The sequence below is a fragment of the Sylvia atricapilla genome, chromosome 14 (genome assembly GCF_009819655.1).
Source record: "Sylvia atricapilla isolate bSylAtr1 chromosome 14, bSylAtr1.pri, whole genome shotgun sequence".
In the NCBI taxonomy this organism is placed as follows: Eukaryota; Metazoa; Chordata; class Aves; order Passeriformes; family Sylviidae; genus Sylvia; species Sylvia atricapilla.
In genome coordinates, this window is record NC_089153.1 from 13,229,925 (window position 1) to 13,256,152 (window position 26,228).

Here is a 26,228-nt window from a genome sequence, read left to right on the forward strand (position 1 = left end):
TTTTGGACCACTTCCTTGCAATCTGGAGCACAAGTTGTGTGTTTGTTTAGAGGATTTCCATTTGCAGTACATCACTCTCCCTGTGCTCTTGGTCTGGATCTGGCTGGTGGAGTGTCCTTAGGAATGTTGAGCTGTGCTCGCAGGCCACAAAACTCTGCTGAACAATTGTTATTTAAATTGAGCCTTTTTGCCTACCTGTAGCACAAGTTGTTTAAGCTGGCTTTAGCCTTTACATTCAGGAGTGCCTGTCTGGGCCATGGGAACAGCAGCTCAAGAACCTTTGCAGCAGGAAAATCCTGTCACCTTGTTTGAATGGCTTCCATTCAGAGGGAATGGGTCAAAACCCCGTTCCTGGCTGATTTAAAATCCCTGCTCTCATGTACTTCATTTGAAGCAGTAAGCCACAATTTATTTGAGATGAAGTTGAAATTTAAAACCCACAATGTAAATTACTTGGGAAGGGATGTCATTTCATGCACCCATAATGGTGATAAGCTGAATAAAACAATTGCAGGAAACTTATTTCTGGGGAAGAAGCCAAGGGAAGTATTTTAGCCATGGCACTTTTATGAGAACTTCTGGAGCTTGCTCCTCTTACCAGAAAGATTATGGGTGTTTGACTGGTACAATCAAAACCAGCTGGATTTGGGGAATTTTAAGGGGTTGTTTTTTAAAGCATTTTTATAAAAACCCAAGAAGTCCAATTAGTAGAATTCAATTCATAGGAGTTTAAAAATGAATGGTAACTTACCTTATGAAATATGGATCGCTTGAGACTAAACTAAGAGCAGACATATGGTTTTGATTTTTTTTGTTCCCTTTAAACACCAGCACCGTGCTAAGGCCAGACAACTTTATTTTCCTGATGCATTATAACCAGCTGCAGATGTTTTAGGTGTTATCGCTTCTAAATGGGCTCTGACAAATGTCTCCTGGAAGCCAGCAGCTCTAAATATTACAAACCCTGTATTCCAAGGAAATGTTGAAAATAAAGTTTTAGGAATTAAACGTTCAGTGTCTAAATCAAGAAAATTTACTTTCTGCCTTTCTCAGGGGGATTTGCTAGCCGAAAACATTCTTTTGTGAGACAGGCACAGATGTTAGTCAAGGCACATGTGGAGACTGGAACAAATATTGCCACAGATGGTCTTACATGGTGTTATTTACTGGCCCTCTATTATTAATACTGCAAGGTGGATACTTGAAAAGGTATACCTTGAAATACAACTAAATGCTGACCTGGAATTTGTAACAGGTGTACAGCTATTCAGCATTAAGGCAAAAAAAAATTTGAAGTATTTTTGCAAACATATGGAAATGTTGTGTTTTGTATATCAGTGAGCAAGGCATGGCCCTCTGCTACAGAAACTTTTGTGATATTTCACTTACTCTGTTCAAGATTAAACTAAATAGTTTTAACTAAAGATGTTTTTGTGCTTCTTGTCTTTTCTGCATCGCTTTGAATCCTTTGAATCACCCAGAAGGACATTTTCACTGTATATATGGGATACAAAATGTTGCTTGCATATCATATGGCTTTTTGGGGGGAGAGGGACTGTATGAATATTGACATGGGAATTGCATCTGATGTCCTTGACTTGCAAAATTCAGACAGCTTGATTCATCACTGCATAAACCATGCACATTCATTTTTCCATATCCTGAGAGAGAGTGGGAAAATATCTGTGCTTTGCTGTAGACACCTCATTAACATGTGATTCCATATGCAGCTCTGAGTTCTCAGGTCAACACAGGAGAGGAAGGAGGTGTCCTGAGGGGACAGGCTGAGTGACTAAAGGCTGCAGGCTGAAAACTGGGGTGTAGAAATACCTCTTCAGGCAGGGATGTGCCAAACAGGCACTACATCTGATAGGACTTGTTCATATGTTAGCAGTTCACCGAGTAGTGGTGGTCCTGATCGCTTGAAATTTTGTTGGGAGTCTTGCCAAAAATCTTTATAGAGTTTTAAAGGAAAGTGGGGATTGCTGAAGTGTTATCACTAACTTTTCCTGTTCTGTGTGTGTGAGAGCTGTTTTGGTAAAAAGGTATTTCAGCACATGGTATGTACTTATATATATATAAAAGGTTAATGATGCATCTACTTTGTACCACACAGGGTGACCAAAGGGAATCTCCTTGCCCGTCTGTGTTACCCCTAAAGAGCCTTGCTCCAGCTTTGGTCTGGTTTAAATATAAGCCAGCTTGTGCTCACTGGAATCCCTGGAGTCTGCCTGGCACTGGGGAGCAATTCCAAGAGCAGATTAGGGCTGGAAGCATCAATGGGTAAGTGCCTGAGCAGGGACCTGCGTGCTTTGCAAGGAGGGACATGGCACAGTGCCCTGGGCGGGAGCCGAGCCCAGCAAATGCAGGTCTAATGATTTGGATTTTGCTATTTCACATTAGTGTTTAAAACTGCTTAGATATAATCCCCCCAGCAAATCTCTCCATGCTCTGGGATGGTGAACATTCGCTGCTGCACGCTGATTTTTAAGTATGAACTGGTTACACTGAATTCTTGTGCAGCTGAACAAAGGCTCTCTCTGGTGCCTGGCAAAGGGGAGAAGTTTTCATGTCTGAATCTGTTTGTACAGGAGCATGAAATGGGTCTTTGTATCAACATGCTATAACAAATGAAACATTCAGGCTGAGGTTTGGGTTGATACTTGCCAGTTGTGTGGTGGCTCTGGAAAAATCATAGAATGTATGTATAAAATCCTTGGCAAGGAGGAGAACTTCTACTGACTTCAAAGACCAGAGCAGCTGGACTCCAGAGCATTTGTTGAGTTGGCATTTTTTGGCTTACATACTATTACTAAGAAAATTTATACGTTGAAGTTTGATGTTCATAATTTGAATCTTGTCTTAGTGGTTGCTCACCTGCGCCACAAAGAAGTTTCTTCCTCCAGTCACCCAGGATATTTCCACTATCTCTTGAGCTTGCTCTGGTTTCTTGCCATCATTTTATCTGAAAAAAATCTCAAAGATAGTATGTGCCCCTCAGCTGCAGTTGTCTGAACATACTTGTGCTCAGAGGTTCTTTTTCTTTGTGTATGGAGCCTGAATCTCTCACTTCTCTGATTGAAAGAAAAGCCACCGTTCATTTTCTGAAACATCAGTCAAAAGCACATGGTATTTTTATGCAGCTCTCAGAAGATTGATCTGAATACCCTGAAATCCATAGAAGCTATGAACTTTGGCTTGCTGCTTCTTAAGGAAAAGAAAATTATCCTACCTTTGATGGAATCTAGCAGAAAGTTGGCTTCCATTTAACTTGAAGGAATTTGAGGTGGTTTCTCGTCTCTGTGGTCTAAGTGGAATATCTTGGCTTATTCAAAACAATTGCTGCTTTTTTTGAAAAGCATTTAAAGGAATTTTGGAGGTTAAAGTATTTGATTTTCCCTTGTCATTCATCATGTACTATAGTTTCTTCAGACTTTCCCCCTCTTGGAGGAAATGTTCAGCTTACTGCAGTGAGAGCTGCTGCAGAAAGTGTTCCAGACGGTCAGGAGAGTTCTTACAGAGGATAGAGGATTAAGTGATGGAGGCTTTTATAACTACATGAGCATTGGGTTGGCTTTGTTTATTTTGGATTTGCGGTTTGTTTTGTTTTTTTAAATGCAATGGTCTTTCTGAAGCTTGCAAAGAAGATTAAATAGAACGGTGTTACTGTGGAGTTGTTGTTTAATCGGGCTCTTCTTTGGCTGTTACTGAGATTAAAATGTTAACACAGGCTTGATGCACTTCTTGAGACTAAAGCAAGTGCCTGTTAAAAGTTTTATATAGGGAAGGTGGCTTAAATTGCAGTAACCAATTAAATTCAACTGTTGGGAGATGTTAAAATAGGTGTACTAAGCAGACAAAAATGTGTGGAATTTCTCACCTACTAATAATTATTTATTGATTCCTTTAGGGCTGGCACTGAGGTTTTCCTTCTCTTTTGACAGAAGCAACTTTCTGCTTTAAAAGGCTTTTAACCTCTGGTTTGATAAGCCTGAAAGTTAGGGGGAGGTGGAGATTGATACATGTTCCTGTATGAGGAAGTATGAAAGTGTGAATTTGACTTTTGGAGAGGTAGAGGTGGCAGGAAGAATAGTAAATTAATAGCCTGAATGTGCTCTGCTGCCTGAAAAATAGGGATCCAGTAACCAAGGCCTGTTAAGGAGGACTTTGACAGGGGTTGTCTCAGTAATAGAGGCAATTTGATGTTCTTGCCCTCATTTTCCAGTGTGCTTTCCCCTGTACTGCACTGGTACAGCCCTGGATGGGGACTTACTGCAACCAGATCGATGAGAGAAGCTGGATTTGAGACAGGAAAAAAGCCTTTAAATTGAGCTCTGCTTCCCAAGATGATGAGTGTAGAAGAGCAGTGTAATTCAGCAAACTGTTTTTGCACAGCTGTGTAGAGCAGAAAGAGTGTTGGTCTCACCTCTTCAAAGAATTGGTGAGGATTTACTTCAGACCATGGACAAAAGTGTCACGATTTATCAATCGAAGATTAGCTTTACTTGAAAGTACAGAGCAGCCTTGATTTTTTGTTTTGTTATGCAAATTGGAAACTAATTCCACTAAATTGCATGTACTAAGAATCTTACTTTTTACTTTTGGGCAAGATTGACATCTTGTCATTACAGTAAGTGTTATGGTCCTCCCTCTTGTTAATGTAATTTGTGAAAATCCAGTCCCACGTGGGCTCTTCTGAGCAGCTGTCCTAAATGGGATTACTGAAACACAGACATTTATCTGAGCTTTTTGCTTTTATAATTCATAATAACCAACTGCTCTGGCTTAGGCTTTTTGGGATGCTGAACTTGTCTTGCCTCTTTGCACACTGGTAAATGTATGGAAATACATAAATATTTTCTAATCTGAGAGCATCATGTGGACGCTTAAATCTTGAAGTCTCTTTGCTTACTTCAAGTCTCAAAAGCTGTTCTTAGAAATAAAAAGGACTAGTTCACTCTATGTGTGGCCTCTAGAGTGTTCTGTAACATGAGGCACAGGAAAAAAGGTCTGGTTGAAGTCATCTGTGGAGAAGTACTGGGAGAGAAGTGGCACATCTCTCTAAGGTACACACTGAGGAGGGGTGAAAGTGTTCCCTTGCTCTGTCTGCGTGGTGAAGTGAATTTAGATGCATCTGAAAGGCCACTCTGGTTGGCAACTTCCTGTGAAATACCAAGGCTGACTTTTAGTATGTGTTAGATATGGATTATGAAGTGATCTGGGTCCACATTCAGCGTGCATCTCTTAGTAGCATAAAATTATTCAAAGTTGACTTGTTTCCATCATGAAATGTCTGGCATATTTATGATTCTCTTGCCTTTCTAGCAAAGGTGGTAACTTCCACATGTAACATTTAGCTTTGGGAAGGCAGTTCTTTTTTTTATTCATATTACCTTAAAATATATAGCTTGTCTCCCAGTGGTCTTGCATGTGCTGACACCCAAAACTGGCACTGTGTGTCATGGATTTAAGATTCAGACTAATGTTCTTGGGCAAAAAGCACTTGCCATACAGCATCATGTTTCATGATCTCATGGGGAGAGACTGCTCACAGGATTAGGTGTGGCTGCCTGTGGTTTGGGCTGAATAATCTGCCTGCTTGTTACTGCTACTTTTGGTAACCAGTGTGGTGGTTTTTATTCCCTGAAGCCTGACAACCACCCTACCTGTTGCAGGTACTTAAAAAGCCATCTTTCTTACCACAGCCTGTCTCATCCATGAATCCTTACCCCCAGAGCAGCACTGCAGAGGGGATGTTTTCCACAAGAGGTTAGTTGATTAAATGCTATGACAAATTATTACAGCTACTTAAAAGCGGTTGCTGCTGTCTTTAATTTTACAGTGTCAAGTTACTTTGTCTTACTTAAGTGCCAGCACTCTCCAGCTGCCTTTTGTCGAGGTCACTGTATATGGCTCACCTGTAAACATGTTCTCTTCCCTGGGAGGGGAGAACAGATGTTTCTGCCTCCAAAAGATGCTCCAGGCACTTGCTGCAGGAGATGGTCAGCAGGCTGTCAGAAGCAATCTTTATGGGCAGCCTGGTCTTTCACAAGGAGATGTGTTTACAGAGCATGAAATGAACATTTTTGCACAGAGGCAAACAATTGCTTACAACGGAGACTTTAGTAGCAGATTTGAAGCTTGAATGATCATTAGTAAGGTCAGCTGGAGCACACACGATGTCCATCTCCTGAGCAAAGTCATTCAGGACTTTTTAGCTGTTTTTTTTATGCTGAAAGGTTTTAAGGTGGTGTAATATTTATGCCATAAGCTTGTCACTTTTGATAAAAACTTGTGATAGGCAGTGTTGCTACATCCGTATATGTAGTATAGTTTCTTCAAAATCATTCTTGAATGGAAAACTATTTTTTCACTTGCAGGAAGAGAGGAAAGAACCCCTTTGCCCATTATCTCAGTCTTGAATTATTATTTAATAATATTCCAGCATTGGCAGGATTTTTAAGATTCTCTGCATGAAGTGTGTGTGAAACAGGCTATTGTCACAAGCGAAAGGGATCTCTGTGAAAGCTTTCTGTGGTCAGGAGATGGGTCTGAAGGGCAACAGCTCTCAGGCAGTATTGGCTGCCCCAAAATGCTCTGGTTAATGCTCTCACTCCTCAGGTCAGAGCTCTTTCTTGGGCAGTAATGAAAAATGGTTTCCGAAGAATGGCTATTGGCAAAATTAACCAGATTGATTCTTCACTTATGACACAGATCAAGACTTGAACTTCAGTCTTCTATGGTAATAAGACCAGTTCATCATCACTAATTGCATCTCTTTGTTCCTGGCAGTTCCTTCATCCTTCTTACTCTCCTCCAAGGTCACTTCCTCACTCAACAGATGTGCAAGTCTGACAGAGCGTTTAAAAACCACCGAGCTTGAAGGAGATGAAGGGGTTTTTTGTTGAAGCAGTTCTGTTTGATTGCAGTTCACCACGTCACAGAATTGAGGAAGTCTGACTGATGTTAGCTGTGAGTGCAGACGAACTTCAGAGCAGAGGGAGCCTCTCCTCTCTGCACACCACAGTTGGAAATGCTTAAGGCTGGGAGTGCTCCATTTTCAGCACATCTGTGCTGCTTCAGGGAGGGAAAAAATCGCCAGTGTCACAAAGGCTGCTCCAAAAACCTCTTTAAAATGCTGTGTGTTACACCCATGATCTTCCCGTTGCTTTTCTGTAGGACATCATTCTCCAGAGGGCAGTGGCTCCTCTTCCCTCGTTCAGATGGTGCAGAACAGCATTAACCATAACCCCTTTCAGCAGAGTTATCCCTGTCTGTGCTGAAAGCCAGTGAATGTGGCTCTTAAAAGGAACATCCCAGAACAACTGTCCTTGAGTCCAGGGAACACACAAAATCTAGGATATGAGTTGTGTCTCATTCCCTGTTCCCATTAAAAAGGAGGCTTTAAAATAGTTTATGCTGCTCTGTACAAGGCTGAACAGAGATTCACCTTCAGAATTCCTCCAAAGAGATGAAGTGGAGCTCCCTGTGTGAGCTGAGCAGCCAGCACTGTTTTGCCAGGGCTGTTTTTGCCATGAGGTGTTACACCATAAATTTTCAGAGGACTCGGGAGAGATGAACACACAATGAATTAGTCAGGCACTCTCTAACACGACCTGCTAATAGCCTGCCCTCTCTGAAACAGTCCCAGCAGTGGGAACTTAATTCTTTTTTCCTGTTTAATGAGACTTGGTAGAACAAACACCTAAGCAAATCCGAGGAGTTTGTAGCTGTCATTCTCTGCTGCATCTCATGTATAACCATGCGTTTTATTTCTTTATTGATTTTTTTTTCCTTTTTTGTCGATGCTTAAGCAGTATTCTTTCAATATGAAGCAAGACTCATAAAAATACCAGATATAACACATTCGAGTCAAATTGGGTGCTTCTTTGTACTGGTATGAGATGCTACAAAAACTGTATTTCAGAGAATGTCCAGCAATTTTTCTCAGTCCCATGGAGCTTCATTATAGCGAGGTCAGACTATGCTGTAGAGAAGAGAATTTATATTTTATCATAGGGCTAACTTCTGTGCTCTTGTAATGACCCTGAAGGACAGTAAATGCTCTAAATAATTCAGCTTCTTTGGAATTTAGTTCTACTGAGCTAGAATAGATCTAGTAAAATAGAAAATATTGTGGTATATTTTAATGTGATGCCCAATGGATGCTCATGAGGATGTTTGGCTGCTATAACCCTCTCCATAAAGTGGACACTGAAAATTTCAGGAATTCAGTGTTTTCAGTGTATTCTCAAGGGAAAGACCTCCCTTAAGATCCTTGTGATGAAATGAAACTCCTCAAAATCTAATTGCCTCTTGGCCCAGGATGGACTATATTAATTTCTCATATAGTTGAAAAGCCTCTTTCATAATTTCATGTGTGGTGCTTTTAATTTCACATCTTGGCCTTTTTTTTTTTACAGCAGTGTGGAAAAGTATGAGGGCTCTTTGTAATGCATGCCCTTCCTTTTCTGCCTAGTCGTGTCTGCCCTCATCAGCATCCATTATTTTGCATTTTTCTGCGTGTGATGTTTTTGTAAATATCTCTGTATGAAATTAGCTTTTTTTTCAAGCAGCAGGACAGAGTTCCATACAGTCATGATGATAGAACAGCTGCTGAACAGCTGCATAAAAAAATGTCTCCTTTACCCTTTGAAATGTATTCTAAATTTTTGATGCTTTTTTCTATGGCCAGGACTGCTTTTGAATTTTAATCCCGTTCTCCAGTTAGCGACATCAGCAGATTTAACAAGCCTGTTTTCCATTCCAGTATTGAAATCGATAGATAATTTTACAGGGTCTGGAAAGATTCTGGCAAAGATTGTTTTGACGCATGAGCTGAATGTTTGCATCAGAATGTGTAAGTTTTGATTAGATTTGAGTGAATTCCAATTTGGATATTAACAATAACAAGACTCAGTATGCTCAGTTTTACATCACTGAGTGACACCTCTCTTTTCTCTCTTGTCTGCCTGGTTGTTACCTGTCCCACAAAGCAGCTGCTTGTTTCTTCCTTTTTAATCCTGACACTGCCGTAGTTAGCAGCAGTTTGTCACTTTTAAGATGACATCCAAAAGTGATTTGTCACCTTTTAGACATACACAATGTTTTGGTGCCTGCATCCCCAGCCCTGCTCTTCCTCAATTCCCCAGAAATGTACAGCATTTTTCAGTTATTGGAAATATTATCTGCCTTCCACAGGCAGTCTAAAGCTGCCAACCAGCTTCTTCCCAGAACCAATTAATTTATTTTTCCAGCCTCTATTTCCCCCTTTTGCACCCACACCAGGCTCAGTGGTCAGTACTAGAGGGCATCTCTAGAAGGGACCAGTGGTACCCACACGGATTGAGCATTCCAGTGTGGATCACTTGATCCTTTCCTGGCCTTGGCTCAGCCTCACCTCACCCCAGGGTGCAGCCAGGCACGGTTAAAAGTCTTGAGGTGGCAAAAAGATGTGTAATACTCCCAGTTTCGTGCTGTGTTTGAAAGGGGTAGAGTGAAGCCTCGTGCTTGGGAGAGGAATATGAAATTGGGAAGTGTGATGAGATGATGCACATCCAGGAGTGCTGCAGGGAGCTCTGCCAGCGCTTTCCCTGTGCAGGGAGGAGTGGGGAAAGGGTGCCAGACACTCTCCCTTGCTGGGTACTTGGCACCTCAGCTTTTCACTGCTGAGAAGTCTCTAAACACTACTGTGAGCCCGAGTTATTTTTAAGGTGCCCACAACTTGTCCATGGGATAACCTTCCCTGAGTGGGTTTTTTAGTCCATAATTGTGTGATATATGTGTTCTCTGAGTCACTTTGGCCACCCATCAGTGGTGACCTGGTCTCCTAGAAGAGGTTGACAGCTGAATTTGGGATTTTTGTGCAGTAACTCTGATTTTTGAGAGTCGGGGATTTTTTGTGCATTTGCTGGGTGCAACATGCTAGTTGTGTGAGCTCCAGTTAAATAACTCCTTGGGAAGAGGAGTCCTGTTAAATGTTGCTTTTTAGTGCTGAATATTTTCAGTTTAACATAAGACTGTCGAGAAGCATCAAGCTTGCCAGGAATATGGTAAGGAATTCACTTTAAAATCTTTAAACAGCTAAAAGGGAAATATTTCAGGGGTATTCTGTTGATGAAAGCCAAAAAATCATGGTTTTGCTGTATTGCTGCTATGAAAAAGCTGTGCTGAGACTGATGCTGTTGGTGGGAATCAGGCAGCAAAGCTGATTTGGAGCACCACCTGAAGTAATAGTAAAAGTTTATTGAAAACAATGATTTTTTTTTTTCCCCCTAAACTAAAGCTGTCAGAGTGATTGTTGATTTCTCAGTGTCTCCAAGGCAAGTGGGCAGTGTCAGCACTGAAGGAACTGCCTGAAGAGCGTGGAAAATAAAACAGAAAAATGCTTGTGGTTCTTTTTGCTTTATTAGACTTACCAGGAAGGATTTGATTCAAGATGTGTGTAAGTATTATGCAGGCAGGCTACTAGTTGCTGGTAGCAGAAGATAAATGGGGGAAGAGTGCACTCTGAAGATATCTGTAGGCCCCTCAGTGGTTTAAGTTCTCCCTAAAATCGTTTTGGCCGAGTGTTTATCGTGTCACCACATTTCCAGGGACAGTTTAGGGTTAAGCTGCAGTCGTGGTGTGCTGAGCAAGGTGAGCTGTCTGGGGATCATTCCCTGTGTTGGTGGATGCTGCTCAGAGATGTTCTGGCATCCTCTGGGTTTGAGTCTGACTTTCCCACAGATGACAGTCAGATTGTGCCTCCTCTCAAATATCTGGCTAGAGATACTTCATTAATTTTATGTGTAACTCCTAATGATGGGTGAAGGCTCAAGAAAAAAAACCCATCAAATATGGATTTTTTTTTTTTCCTTGTAGCTTTCAAAATTCAGGGAAGAAACAGTTTCTAAGCATGATATGCAACTTGCTGTGGGAAACACTGTGCTGACATAAAACACATTCTCAGTACCTGGCACACAACAAAGTGGCAGCTACAGTTCTTATTCCAGTTTTTGAGTCATATCTGTCAGGTAGGTTTTGTATGGATTGAATATATTTTTCCATAGCACTGAATGTTGGGTATTTTTTTACGTTTTTGAAGATTCCAGAAGGGCAGCATTAACCTTTCTGAAGCCGCTGTGCTGGCTGACAAATCTTTGCCCCTCACCAGGCATCAAACCTTCCATGATGTGCCCTTGAATTTTGTTAGTGTAAGTTTGCCAGCAGCCCAATTTCCGTGAGGAAAGGTAAATATCTGATCTACACTGTCAGCTGGTGCAGACTGCAGCAGCTCTGTCAGGCTTATGGATGCCTTATGGTGCTCTGCCTGCTTTTTTGGGCAAAATCCTGAGCATTTCTGTTTACTATTATGAACTATAACTGTTGGCAAGCTTTCAAACTGCCTCGCTCAGCCTACCTCAGAAAACATGTTCTAGTGCAGTCTCACTTGTGCCTTTATCACAAAGTGCAGGGTGTCCTGGGAATATACTTTGCACATTGGTAAGCCCCCAAAATTGAGTTTTTTTGTCTTGAAATGTCTGTCTCTGTGCAAAGTATTTAGAATTCTTCTTTTGCATGTCTAGCAGGTAGATTTTGTCCTGTCCTTGCTTCAAAGATTATTGGAGATTTAGCAGCCTTATCTTTTCTATAATTTGATTTTTTTTCCATACCAGTTATGCCAGTTTATACCAGGACTCATACCAGAGTTTCCCAAGGACTCAATCAGGTGGATTCCACTGAATGAAAGGCACAAATTGCCATGTTTTATCATTCAAATAGTTATAGATGCTATACATTTTTTTTCCTGTAAACTGAACAAAGTCAACCTGGCAGTCACAAGTTTGCCAGGTCCACCTACGTGCAGCACCATCTGAATTGTCATCTTGTATTGACTGAGTGCTGGGAATTTCACTTCTCTGTAGTATTTCTGTATTGAGGATATTCAGGATGCTCATTGTGATGTATTTTTAATGAGATTTCTGCTAATATTATACAGAGTTTGCTTCTATGCTTGTGTAACAAATATTTGGAAGTTGTGTTCACCTGAGCAATCCTTGATTGGTTTAACATTCCTATAATGTGATCTGGAGTTTATAGCTTGAGTACAGAGAATTCACCAAAATGATGGGAATTAATAGGCTTTGTATCCTGCATTTTTATTAAATCTTAATGCAGATTATTCAACTGTTTTTGCATATGCAACATAATCTCTAAGCCTTACTGGAAAGTCAGATTTCAGAAACAGTGCTCCAAAGTTTGCCCTTGTAGGAAGCCACTACACCTTTTGGGTGTGGATATCTGCAGACACATGCCAGGTTCTGCTTCAAATGCTCACTTCTCAACTGCTCTCCAAACCAGCTTGTTTCCTCCTTCTGTGAACATAAGGATGTATTTAAGACAGCTTCAGCTAGCCCTGGATTCTGCGGAAAACAAAGTGCATCTCTCTGGATTTCATGCTCCTATCTTCAGCCAGGAGTTGGACACGATACAAAACACGAAATGTACCCCGGTTCCTTGGGAGAGCTCATCTAGTTTCACATTTCCAGCAAGCTGTAAAGCAGAAAGGAAAGGTGGGAGGGGTGGGAAGTTTAATCTTATTTGGAATGTCAGTTCAGAGATTGCTTTAGTCTACATCTTCCTTTTGTGTGTTTGTTGTCCAAACCCCTCCTGGCTGTTGTAGCTCGGGCAGGGTGAGGAGTGGGTTGTCTTCATCTCAGGTCATGATATATTCTTTGGGCATTTTATGGGGTGTTGCTGTATCTTACAGGAAGGTCAAAGAAATATTCTTATTGCTTGAGGGGAGAACAAGGTGGGTTACCCCAGCTAAATGCCTGCCCACAGTGTTCAGCAGATTCCTGAGACAGGCTCAGTGTGGGAGGTGCAGCACTTCTGGAGATGGAAAGGACTGTAAACGTTTTAGTGAACAGAAAAAAATGAGAAAGCAGTTGTGGGCAAATGAATTCTAAAACTAGGCCAGCTAGGGTTTTAACAGCTGAAAGGAAAGTCTGAGACTGAAACTGCTGTGCTGTCACAAGATGTGCTTAAATTCAGAGAGGAACTTGCTGCTTGGTGCTCTGTGCTGACCTTGGAAGGTGCAGGCTTGGGCTGAATTAGTCAAACAGTAAGTTCAGAACAGCAGACATCACAAAACTATAATATTATATCTAAAGGTAAGCAAAGAACAAAGTGTGAAGTGTTTGGCAGAGATAAAGGACTAAGCTGGATGTCTCGTCACTGTCCTCAGCTGATGTCTGCAGACTTTGATCCAGGACCTTTTGCAAGATGAATATTTTTTTTTTTTTGGTGCTAAGGGGTTTTCAGCAATTAATGTTGAATAAAACTTGTTGACTGAAGGAATTTAAAAGGGAAGGGGAGAGTTATAGTTAAAAAAAATACTGTTCTAGCACTTGATACAAAAAACTTACTGCATTAAAAAGCAGAGTCAGCTAAAAGCAGCGGTCTGTCCCATCCACCAAGGAGCTGGCATTCTGCAAGGAACATATTCTTTAATAGCCCTACAGCTCCCAAATGTCCCTGGGCATTGTGCACAGAAGGCTCTGCTTTGTGCCTGTCTGCACTGATCCCTTCAGCTGGTTCTGGTCCAGCTGTGGTTTCATTCTCTGGCACAGGGTAAGGGCTGATCCAGGAGTGCCCACATCTATCTGGGGCTCTGCTGCTGAAGTAATCAGACAGGATATTTCCATGCTCCAAAGTCTGGCCTGCTCAAAAAAAAAAGCACAAATCTGAATTTCAGTATTACTTGTGTTACAGGTGGGAAAGAAAATGATGGCCAAGGGGGTAAGATTTCTGCAGGAAAAGTTCAGATCTGGTTCAAAGCTGTTGCATGGATCTGAGTCCCAACAAGCTGTGAAGATGAACTTGGCTTTTTTGTCTTTGAAAGCACTTAAAAATTCTGCATGATGTGGTGCCATTTAGTCCTGCGTTGCCTTTTAATAGTTCCTGAAATGTTGAAGGTATAGATTATGTTAATGTACCTTTTAAATTTTTTATGGACTGAAATAGCTTCAAAAATTAACCTTTTGAAAACACTTGGGTAGATCACACAACAGGCTTTTAGCAGCCTTTTTTTCCAGCAGTGTGCTGCCTCTTGTTCCAGTAAATGAGGAGCTTTGATTGACTGAGGTTATGCTCAGCTTCCTGACCCAGGAGCAGCCTCCAGCTGATGTTGGTGATATTTTTATTTTTCATTAGCTCATCTGAAAGTCTCAGCTGTTTTCCTGCCAGTAAAAAGGATGGGGGTCTGTTTGTGCTGCGTGAGTGCAGTACCAGTTTGTTGTTCCACACTTGCTAATAGAGCTCTGACAAACCAAAACCAAGAATTGCATTTCTTCATGATGCAATAAATACTTGCTATCTATTTATTGATGAAAGGGTTACATACATTGAGCATGGATGGTCCCACGATCACTAAAACCTGAGTTTGCTGCAGTGAGAGGCAAGATTGCTCCTGTTTTCTCTAGACCTGGCTTCTCTCACATTTTGCTTCCTGAAACACCTCGGGTGCTGTAGGTTTTGGAAGACTGGGAAGAATCTGCCTTTAGATGTTTCCTCTTTCTGCTTTGCCCTGTCCCAGGATGTGACAGCTGGGTGGTTCCCAAGTGTGTGCTCTTGAGTGTTCCACCGAGTTCACCTCGGTGCAAGGTTGCAAGTTCCTTTCATATTTCATAAATAGAGGAATGGTTCTTTAATGCTGCTTTCCCTTGTTTCTCTTGAATTGTTTTGGCATCCTCCACATCTTGTTGTAGGATATAAGTGCAAGATAAACTTGCTGAGGGGATGGGATAAATGAAGAGGTCTGGAGTGAAGCAGATGCCCTGTTTGACACTGTCTCCAAAAATCACAGGTCTGATTACAGCTCCTTGGCTTGAAAGAAAATAATAAATCAGCAAAACAAATGTTTGAAGAGGGTGTGAGATCTGTACAGCATTATGGTTAACATAAATGCTTCAGCAAATCTTTTTTCCTCATGTGTAGAAAACTCTTGGCTTATGTCTCCATACGCACTTCTTTTTTTTTTTGGCTGCAGCCAGGCGCACTAAATAGTGATTAAACAAAAAATTAAAATTCCATTTTTGTGCATTTGGCGTTTGAACGCTGATCAATTGCTTTGGCGGCGTGTTAAGTAACAGTGTGGTAGACAACAGAAGGGGCTTATTTACAGCAATCTGTCTAAATCCATTTTCAATGTATTGCTTAATATGCCTTTCTACTTTAGTTCATTTTCAGCTTTTAAAAAATGAAGGCTGGAAACAGGCAGAACAGTTTAAGATATTGCTGCAGAAGTAATCACTCCTTAGTGGTAAACAACTTCCAGTTCTTAAGGAAAAGAAAATGTGCTTGAGCTGAAATAGAACTTAGAGGCTTGTTGGAGGAGTTAATGGATGGAATTCAGTGGCTGGTGCACGTACGTAGCCTGACTAGATGATCGTAATGAAGCCTTCACGCTTTAAAATGTGCTTTTTACATCTTGTTTACAATTGACCATTTAAAAAAACCACCAATATTTTTGCAAAATGGAAAGCTAATGCAGAGCAAAAGTGAAGATTGCTGACCTCTTTTACAGGGATAGAAATCCACGTCCATAATGTGAATTTACCCTAACCGTGCAGAATTGACATCTGCAACATTCAAAAAATGGTCACTGCATTCCACAGATAAAGTGCACATAAGGGGGGGATGTGGTGGAGGGTTTGGACAAAAATGTTCTACCTTCTGCTATGCAGTTAGAATTAATGAGAAATTAGAATGAGAGTGGAAATTCAGATGAAATACAGCATTACACATACGACACAGCTCTGCATTAATGAGATGCTTGTTTAAGAGTTAAAGCAAAAGTCAGTCCTAGGAAACTTGCTGTGTTTTGCAGATTGCTCTGATACCACAGTCTAGAGCATTTGTTGAAGGAGTATCATCAAGTTATGTAATTTGCATAATTGAGTCAAATCCCATGCAGCATCCCTGAAGGAAACCACTAAAAAAAGCAACATTCTGGTCCCTGTATGCTGTGTCTGGATTTCTGGAGCTCAGACATCTTTTAAAAAGAAGGGGGTGAGGAGGGGGGGAGCAAGAAAGAGGGGAAAAGAGCTTCCAAAATCACATCAATGTCAGCAACCTGCCCATTCTGCAAGTGAGAGAGACTTTGAGGATATTTGTGCACATCCTTGCTCTGCCCGTGGTGGCATCGTGCCTACAACCTTACACACAGCTCTGCTGATAGTCATGGCATGAGATAAGAGCTGCAGTCGAGGAGGAGGAAGGCAAATGTTTTATGGTTCACATTGACTTTTTCTGGTAGTTTGTTGAAATTAGGTTAGTGTTGAAAGTGTGGTTCTTAACCAGAAACACGATGCTGATCAAGCTGCTGCAGCTACACCTCCCCTCCAGGGCTGTGTGCATGGTGAGGGCTGGCAAGGTCACCCAGGCAAAGACACTGATGTTCCTTTTCTAGCACTGAAAGTCACCTCAAAATTAATGTTTAGACACTGTTGACAGAACTTGTCAGTGACTCACTGCACACTTCTCAGTCATGGTGTTTTAACAGAGACCTGCAAAACCAGTGTAAGCATTGTATGTTTGCTTGCAAGGGATACAGTAAGAAATACTCTAACCTCTTAACATTTACCCAAGCTGAATTAAATGTAATGCAGGACTCCAGTGCTGGATGAACTAAGGTGACTTCTCTGCCCAACACCAAAAAAAGCTCCAGGATGCAGCATGTCTGCCATGACCTGGAACTGCATTTACCCTTCAGGATTCTAAAAGCCACTTGGAGGTTTATGCTGATCCAGCAGAGGTTCATGTTGTGCTTGTCCTGTGTGAATCTCTTTTGGTGTTTAGTTGTACAGGGCAGCAACACCATGAGCACTGCAGGCAGAGGAGCTGATAATGACTCAGCCTGCACAGTTCCCATTTCATTTTGTCAGTGCCAGCGTGAAGAAGTGTTGATCCGTGTAAGTCTCCAAGACTGAGAGCTGCACAGAGCCTGTTCCCAGGACTTCAGGATCGATAACTCTTGCTCTGTGCAAGTTCCATCCTGAAGTTCAGAGAGGTCTGAAGAACTGATGTGTGTGCTTCATAGCTTTCCCTCTTGCTTAATTTAAAGTTTACAAATTACTGACATGTGTGGCCCTGACAGGGTTAGCTTAACCCAGCTCATGGATGCTTTTGTGTGTAAATTTATCTGGGACTGAGAGAAATACATCTATGTGCCTGACTTTCCACTGTTCATCTGCTTGATTGGTGCTGTGTGTAATGCAGTGGCAGTCTCTGTGAGTTTTTTCTTTTTTTGTTTTCCTTTATTTTAACAGCCCTGGAGGATGGTGTGCTGCTGCCTGCTTTCCCTCTGTCTCGGGGTTTAAATTGCTTGCATTAGGTTGTTGTTACTCTGAGGATGTTTACATGCACATTGCTGACCTCTCTGAAGAATGGCTTGAAGCTGTGCAGAAAATTTACTTCCCTGTACACATTATCCTACACTGAGCACACAAACACAAAGATCACTGCAGCCCAGAGCCTGGGGATGCACACACTGAGCAGGGATGGCTGCAAGTGCTTTTTCATGGCTTTTAGGCTGCTGCTGTGGTGGGACAGCTGTGCAATGGTGAGACATGCCCCTCCTGAACTAGCCCAGTGCTGTGGCTTCCCTCAGAGGGTTCTGGACACGTTGGTGTGAATCCTTTGGGGAGTATTTCAAATGCCTCTGCTTGTCTCCTGCGAGCTGTTGTGGAGGACAGCTCCAGATCCCTCCTGTTAGTGTATTCCATCCAGGAGGAATGAGTGGTGGTTGTATCCCAGCTGGCAGCTCAGCCCCCGCTGGGGGGTGGGGGTGAGAACTGGCAGAGTAGAAGTGAGAAAACTCATGGGTTGAGATAAAGAGTTTAAAAAGTAAAGCAAAAACCCCGCAAAGCAAAACAAACCAGGGAATCCATTCCCCGCTTACCGTGGGCAGGTGGGTGTTCAGCCTTCCCCAGGAAAGCAGGGAAGATAAATGTCAAAAAAAAACCCTGGTTCTTATTCCTTCCCCCAGCTTTATGGACTGAGCATGGTCTGGGGTGACCCTGTCCTGGCTGTGTCCCCTCTCAGCTTCCCATGCACTGCCATTTCCTCTCTGATGGCAAAGCACAAAGGCCTTGACTCTGGGTAAGCCCTGTCCAGCAGCAACAAAAACATCCTTGTTTTATCAGCACTTTGCAGCACAAAGCCCAATCACAGCCCCATACCAGCTCCTGCAAAGAGAATGAACTCTACCCCATCCAAAACCAGCGCAGAGAGCAGTCCCCATGGGTACCTGCAGCCACGGACAGGTGTTTTCCAAGGGATGTTTTCAGGGTTCAGAGGGAAGGGAGGTGCCTCTGCAGTTGTAGCTTGAGTTGCTCAAGTCCCAGAAAGAGATGGGATTGAAGCACTCTTAGCAGTGCTCTGTTAGACAGGTTGGATCTCTGTTTGCTGGGGGAGTCTCAGTTCTCTTTTCCTCCAGGTTGCCAGAATTCCCTGCTCGCTTTGTACAGGTTTGACTTGGGCTGCTGGGCTCCCAAAGCACAGGGGCTGCTGTGAGGTTCAGAGTTGTACTGTGTATTCTTCCTTCTGGCTCTAGTCCCCGGACACTGGCCATGCTCTCCTCTGCAGGGGTTTCCAGAGCAACTGCTTTAAAGGATTTTTACATGTTTAATCCCAGCAAATGGCAGGAGGGACAGTGGCATTGTCAGCAATTCTCCTGGTGTGTGCATTCAGTTCAGAACACTATAAACAAGAGACAAAAGAGACCAAAAATATGAAGATTTCAGACTTGCCAGTTGTCCCTGTGCCCACTGTGATACTTGTGCAGAAGGCTAGTGCTCAGAAAGTTGGCAAAACTCTCCTGGCAAGGAGGTGCTCTGGTCTGTGAGAGCTTTCCAGGACTCTTCCTGGCAGAGGAGTATTCTGGAGAGGAGACTGGTCAGTGAGCTGGCCTGGCACAGACTTGTTCTTGCAAAACAGAGGCAAAAATTTCACAGGATTGGTAGTGTGCTCTAGTGTGGGTTATTTAGTGGGAATGATTAGAAGGGGTGGCATTATCACCAGGCAGGAATTCGCAGGAGAACAGTGGTGTTTGACGGGACAGCTGAAAAACCACAAAGCAGGTTAAGCAAATTAGTTTCATATTTATGTTTGGTGAGTTCAGGTGAGCCCTTCTATGACAGGAGTGTGTGGTTTTTCACCAGCACAGCTGCTCTGGGGCTGCACTTGCCTTCTCCTGCATGATGTGAATCAATAAGGCTTTTGCAGTGCCTCTCATGACTCCTCTTTCCTTCAGCAAATGGGAGTCTCCATCCTGTGCAGTCAGGGCTGAGCTGGAGACACTGGATTACTGGGGATCTTCATTTGCTGACTTGTTTTTGAAGCAGCCGTGGCTTTTGAATTTCAGGGACAACATAATGAAATAGAATCTCTAATTGGGTTCAGCAGCAAGAGTCTTAATAAATGACCTTTTAAATCTTATTTTGATTTTATTCAGGTGTGGTAGCGTCTCATTAATAATGATCCTGCAATAGGTCTCCCATTACATCCTATTTAATTAACAAAAAGGCTGTAAGATGTATTGGATGTTTTCAAAATGAAAATGGGAGTTTTTAATAGGTTCTCTGATTAAGAAATACTGTTCTGCATATGTGATGGTGCCCTGGAAAAATATCACTTAACAGATGCAGATAAAGTTCTAAGACAAGCAAAACTCACTTCCTCCCTCACCCTTTTCAAGCTAAAAGCCACTTCCTTGTAATGATCTTGCCTTAAGGGAGATGTTTAATTTCCTCTTACAGGAAAGGGAGGCTGCTGAGGAAAGGTTTCATGTGTTGTGTATTTATTATATATCCAATCTTTTGTTTAAAAGGCATCTTACGTGAGGCAAAAGAAAGACCCTTACTTTGCTGATGGACAGAGGAAAAAGGACTGGCATAACAAAGAAGCCATAAGGAGGGACTCTGAGCGTGTAGGTATGTAAGATTGCTATAAAATTGTTTTAATACAGATTGTAACTTTGATTTTATTTGGTAGGCTGACTGTAAAACAACATGTTCAACTTCAGGGTCAAGATGATGTTCTTGCGCCATTAAACCAAATTCATCTGTTAATCTTTTAACTGTGTTCATCCCAATTAAATTCCTTTTTTCTCAACTCCACAATAACTATTTTGAGTTTTGAGGTGCAAATGCATCACTTAAATCTTGGTGTTTTATGATAGGTGGAAAATTGATTTTTAAAGAACTTACCCCTGGGGAAAAGAAAAAAATAAAAAAAAAGAGTGTGCATGTACCTCTCCCAAAAACGGGAAATCCAGAAAGGAAGAATAAGAAGAATGTTTTGGACTATAACATTCATGCAGGTCCATTCCATTATTCTGGGGTTTGTCTTGCATTGCAGATAAGGCCCATTTTGAATGTCACAGCTTTGCACTGATGTGTTTGCAAGGGCTCTGCCCCTCAGTGCAAGACCACAAATCTGTCTGTGCTGAGAATTCCAGCAGTGCCGAGATATTCAAACCGCATGGATTCTTCCCACTGTGAAACAAAAGGCATTCTGTGGATCCTCCACAGCATTGCCAAAACCCCTTCATCTGTTTCTGCTGTTAGAAGGAAGACTTTTTACCTTCAATTTGCACAGCTGAGTGGTTTGTAGCAAAACTGCTTATCAGATAAAATTGTTAAATTGACGTGGTTGACCCGGTGCTAAATATGAGACAGAGCACAAAACTAATCAGTAATGTTCAAAGGACTATAAGATGCTCTTTTTTTGCTGTATGGATTAGTTTCTGGCCCATTAAGCACTAATTAGCAGCAGTGATCTGTATTTACTTTCTGTCTATGCACAGGAAATGGAGAACAGGGAAAACCTTACCCAATGACTGACGCAGAGCGAGTGGACCAGGCCTACAGGGAGAATGGCTTTAATATCTTTGTGAGTGATAAAATTTCTCTGAATCGTTCCCTTCCGGACATCAGGCACCCAAAGTGAGTATACAGTTTGAATTTCTACAAATGAAGGTTTGCAAGCCCTAAATTACCACCTCTGCAGGAATGTGTTCTTTTTTTTCAATGGACTCTAGTACCTTTGTGCATAAAGTACAATCCTTGCACAGCTGGGTCCTTAATATTTCCTTAATAAAGGATGGTGTATAGTAATTTCAGTGGGAAATAGAAGATTTCTGGGGGGAAAAAATCAGGTTTTGATCAAAAGACTTAAAATTACCACAAACTTGCAACCCTGCTCAGAAGAAATCTTCAGTGTAACCCAGAGGTTCCAGTTCTTATGTTGGCCAATAGCTGGAAATGACTGTGGAATTTTCAGGAGCAGAAAAAAGGTGTGAGTAGCTTCACTCAACTGTGTATGAAGAGTTTTACCAGGTTTGGGGATTATTTTTGTGGATATCTTCCTCATAAAAGCAGCCTCATCAGGGTTTACAAGTAGAAGTGGGTTCCAATTGAATGCTGACTTCAGAGTTCATCTGGTTTTGGACATCATGCTGTAGGATGGTGTTGAACTGGATTTTGGTCAAGCCACAGGTTTTTCCTCTAGCAAAAGTGCATCAGATAGGATTTAGTCCTTGTTTATATTAGGGTTTTAAATACTGTTTGTGAGGTTCTTAATCTGAAGGCATTGTTAGACATTTGAATCTCAGATTCTTTTGTGTAAACCTGTGTTTATCACAATTTAGTAAATCTGAATTCAACATCTACTTTATTCATGAGATACAAGTTCCAGAAGTCAAGTTTTATAATTTGTTAACTGCACAATTGAGATATTACCTCTTCAGCTGTCACAGCAAGCTAATCAAATACACTGGCTTGACACCCTCTCTCAATATAAACACATAAAACAAAGCAGTGAGTGTAGCTCCATAAATATTTTAGGCATGCAGCTGAAATGTTTAAACACAGAGATAAATCAGGTAACTGAAGACGTTTGTGGATCAGCCCATGCACAAGTTCTAGGAAATACAGTTTGAGTTTACTAATCTAAATTCCACCTGGCCTCCATTTACAGGGTGTGCCTTTGGCTCTGAGAGCTTAAATATCAGACAATGCCAGTATTTCATTATATTGTGAGGGTTTAATGTGTTACCTCAGTGCTTCCCATGTCTCCTGAAATTGCCGACTCAGTGTTGGTAATTCTGCTATTTAGACTTTGTTAAGAACGTGAAACATCTAACTCCAGCCCCAGATAAAATTAATAAGTGAAGTGTCTGGGACACCAATGATTTCAGCTGTGATTAATGGTGCTGCTGCAGTGGTTTGCTTGTTACTTGGCACAACCTTTCCCCCAGCACAGCAAACTGTAATTGTGGGGGCCTGGAGGAGTGGATGGATAGCATGTGCTTAATGGGTGCTGGGATTAGCTGGGCAGGGAGCAGATTTACCCATAGTGGGGATGTGCAGTGAAGGAATTCATGACTGGAAAGACCTGCAGCGCATTCTCTGTGTCCATTAAAAAAGATATACCTGAAATGATATGGTTTGTGTTACTGGAGAGGCTGGTGAGGGCACTTTATAACAAAGGTAGGCTGAGACCTAGTCATAAAGTCACAAGTCCATAAAGAGCATTCCAGAAAGAAGGGAGCTGTGTTTTAGAGCCTCTTACATGCAGTGAGGTAAAAGAGTTTGGAGACGTGCCCACATGCAGCAGGGGGTGTGAGGAGAAGGGGAAAAATGCATCATCTGCCTTGCCCTAAGCTTTGGGGCCACACCTGGACTTCTCCCCAGCAGCTGCCCTGGGTGGGGAAGGGCAAAGAAGCAGCTGATGTGTGAGATGTTTGTGTGGATTTTAATATACCAAATAGTGTGTCAGCACTGCTTTCTGTTAATTGTGGGACTCAGGGAGCTGGGCACAGCATGTACTGGATTTGCCTGATGCACACATACAATTGTTTGTTTCAACAGTCGTGTCTTCCCCTGATAACATTTCCTTTAAGCTCCTCTAGGGTCTTTAATATTAAATACTAATTTTGCAGGTCTTGTAAAGCAATTGTAGATACAGTAGCTGGAGGGAAGCAATTTCTCTCCACGCTTAATGGTTAAACTTAATAGCTAAAGTTTCCCACTTGTTAAAGTTAGTCAGAAAATGAGAACTCCAGTTTAAGAAGAGTTAGAAATAATTCAAGGGGCTCTTGGTTCATACTGGAACAGAACTGTACCTAGTAGCTGTTGGAAGAAGGTTAGGATGGCAATGCCAAGGGCTGGATGAAAGCAGTCCCTGCAGCTTCAGTTTGCATTTTGCATCTGTGCATTGCAGCCACAGCCTGCAGGCTCTTGGCAGCACCCCAGGACAATTCATTACACCCAGAATAAGTTACTGTCTTCTCACACAGGCACCAGAGTAACTTCCTGTAGGCACAGATGTACTGAGCTTGTATAACATAGGTGCATCCTTCTCTGTGCCCTGGGAAAGGTACCAGGAAAAAGCTGCTGCTGCCAGAGCTGCTTTCATTCCCATCTGCCCTTCCGGGGACCAGGGAAGGAATTACTGCCTGTGTGCATGGAATTGTGCAGGGAGTGACAGCCAGACAAGGGGCTCCAGGGATGGAATAGATTTTTGAGCCCCACTGAAAAGCTGCTGGGTGGTTTTTAGCCATATTGGGTCGCTGTGTGGCCTTAGAGGTTAGCTGTTTAGCAAGGTGTGAAGTCCTGCAGGAAAGTAAACACTGCACTTCATACTGCAGAATTTATGAAAGTGCCTCAAAACCAACCTACAAGGCAAGAATTCATTACCCCAATTACAAAATTAAGAAAATTAATGCACTCTGCATCATTTTGGGGAATAAAGAACAAATTAAGTTGCTTGCTGGTAATTAATATGGAAATGCTGGTGTGGTTTGGATGTTCTTTGGTGTGTCTGGTGTGTTCTGGCAGCACCTTCTGACTTGCTCTGTGTGTGTGCAGCTGCAAGAACAAGCTGTACCTGGAGAAGCTCCCAAACACCAGTGTGATAATCCCCTTCCACAACGAGGGATGGTCGTCCCTGCTGCGGACAGTGCACAGCGTCCTGAACCGCTCCCCGCCCGAGCTGGTGGCAGAGATCGTGCTGGTGGATGACTTCAGTGACAGAGGTTTGTGTGTGACATCCCCACCAGCCCCCCTACCTAAGGGAGCAGTGCACTTGCAAATATGTGTATAATGACCTGAGGTTTTTTACTTGCCAGCAGCAGAGCTCAGGGGAATCTCGCTGTGGCGGATTGGAAAACAGAAAAGTCACGTTCCGTACTCAGGGTGTGCTGGTTTAGCTGCTGCTGCCATGGATTGTCCTGTGTTCTGGGCAGTAGGAAAAGCCAGGGAAGCTGGTTTTGAGTATTCAGCTAAGGGCCTGTGCAGCCCTTAATGTAAAATGTTGACACTTGAAATAACAACAAAAAAAATAAAAAGCCAAGGGACAGGAATATCTCACTCCTTACATTCTGCTTGCTTTTTTTTTTTTTTGCCTTTTTTTTTTTTTTTTCTTTCTTGGTGCAGAACATGTAAAAGAATCCTTGATAAAAGGTTTCCGCCTGAGACTGCCTAATATTTGGCTTGCCTTTCTCATGAGTTTTGTGCTCCTGAAAAATAAACGTGCAGCATCCAAACCTTTTCTCTCTCCTGCTGGGAGCTTCCCTCAGTATTTTGTACTGCCCTGCCTGGAGTAGTCACTTTGGATTGGGTTGAAGTGCTGTCTGCAGAGGTGTGGAGTCACTGGCACCACACATCACCATGAATAAAACAGCTACTTGTCATTGCAGCAGCAATGTGTGCATGAAGTTGCTGAGATCTTTTTCTCTGAGCCATTTAAATGGTGCCCAGTGCAAATTAAGCCGTGCTTTGCCTTGTGTTTTGCACCCTTGCTGTGGTGGAAAAGGCAAGTGAAGGAGGAATCAATGCCTCTGTTGTGTAGGCATTGCATAAGTGGAGAAATCCCATGGGAAGTCCTCTGACTGGTGTTGGAGAGTGACTTTGAGGGGTTATGGTCAGATCTAGTAACTCTATTTTCTCCTTTAAATTTACTTAGTCTGTTGAGCTTTATGAGAGTTCAAGCCACTGATATTACTCAAGTGAGGCAAAAGAGCTTTCCACACAAATCCTAAAGGATTCATCTCCAGAAACCTGACATATAGGAAGCTCCTAAATGAGCTTGGAAACAAGCTTGTGAATATTTAGTGTTTTGACCTATACTGGCTTCCAAACAGACACTACCCATCATCAGCTGTAGTACTTGGTCTAAAGTTCTTCTCTCATTAGTTTGCAAGCAAGGTGTGCTGCACTGAACAAATCAATGCTATGTGAAATAGGTATTTCTTTAGTGGATTTTCAGGCTGAGGTGAGGAGTAGGAAAACCCACCCTCCTAATAAGGTCTTTTTATTGCTACTCAGTCTAGAAGCAAATTAGACAAGCTCATGCTGTAACCACAGGTGAATTGCACAAATGGGTTTCTTTTCAGAGAAGTGGAAGTAATAAAATCTAGTTTCCTGTGGATCTGTTTTCCTTGTTCTTTAGATGTGCCCTGACCAGGTGAAAGAGAGCATTCCTGGCTCTACCCCTGCCCCTCAGTGTGCATCTGTGCTGTTTTGTCCAGTTCCACTTGCCTCTGATAAGACAAAAACTCTTCTCTCTTGGTCATCCATCTTTCATTCAAAGGTTGCAAGATGTACCTGAGATTCATTTGTGTACAGCATCTATTTATAAATGGAAATAAAAGACTTCAGGTGCTGGACAGTGAGCTGAATTGTCAAGGGAAGAGAGGGTGTTAATAAAAACTGGTGTGGGGTTCTCTTTGCTTGTGTTTTTTTAAAACCAGTATTTTCCTGCTAGCACAGTTGATTTCTGCACACTGGGACAATTGCTGGTTAGGATGAAACATCTTTCCTTCACTGCTGTCAGTTCTGTATCTGCACTTTTCTTCCTTAACCACGCTGGGGTTGGCTTCCACATCCCTCAATGGGCTTAAATAGATCCTTAGTCTTAGGGGGCTCTTAAATCCTAATCACATGATCTTGACTTGAAAGGCTGATGGTTACAAATTTCTGGTTGTAATTTACCCATTGTTTAAGAAAAAAACAAACCCAAAACCTAAACTGCAAACACTTCAACCCAGGAATTGAGAATTGATAGTTTAATGCATCAAACTGAAGCGCATGAAAGAGTAGAAGTGCCAGGAAAACTTTTGCTTATATGTTTGAAAAGAGCACATTCTTGGATTTGGATGTTAGGCAACTGCTCTGGTTATC

At 42.2% G+C, this 26,228-nt stretch overlaps 1 protein-coding gene across 1 annotated transcript in view; it reads left to right on the forward strand.

The window, feature by feature from the left end:
• Positions 1 to 26,228, forward strand: part of GALNT10 (polypeptide N-acetylgalactosaminyltransferase 10) — an 81,702-nt gene that overhangs the window by 17,785 nt on the left and 37,689 nt on the right. The window contains exons 2-4 of the mRNA XM_066329216.1: positions 19,874 to 19,976; positions 20,852 to 20,990; positions 23,916 to 24,082. Coding sequence (XP_066185313.1) covers positions 19,874 to 19,976; positions 20,852 to 20,990; positions 23,916 to 24,082 — 409 coding nt within the window. The remainder of the gene's footprint in view (positions 1 to 19,873; positions 19,977 to 20,851; positions 20,991 to 23,915; positions 24,083 to 26,228) is intronic.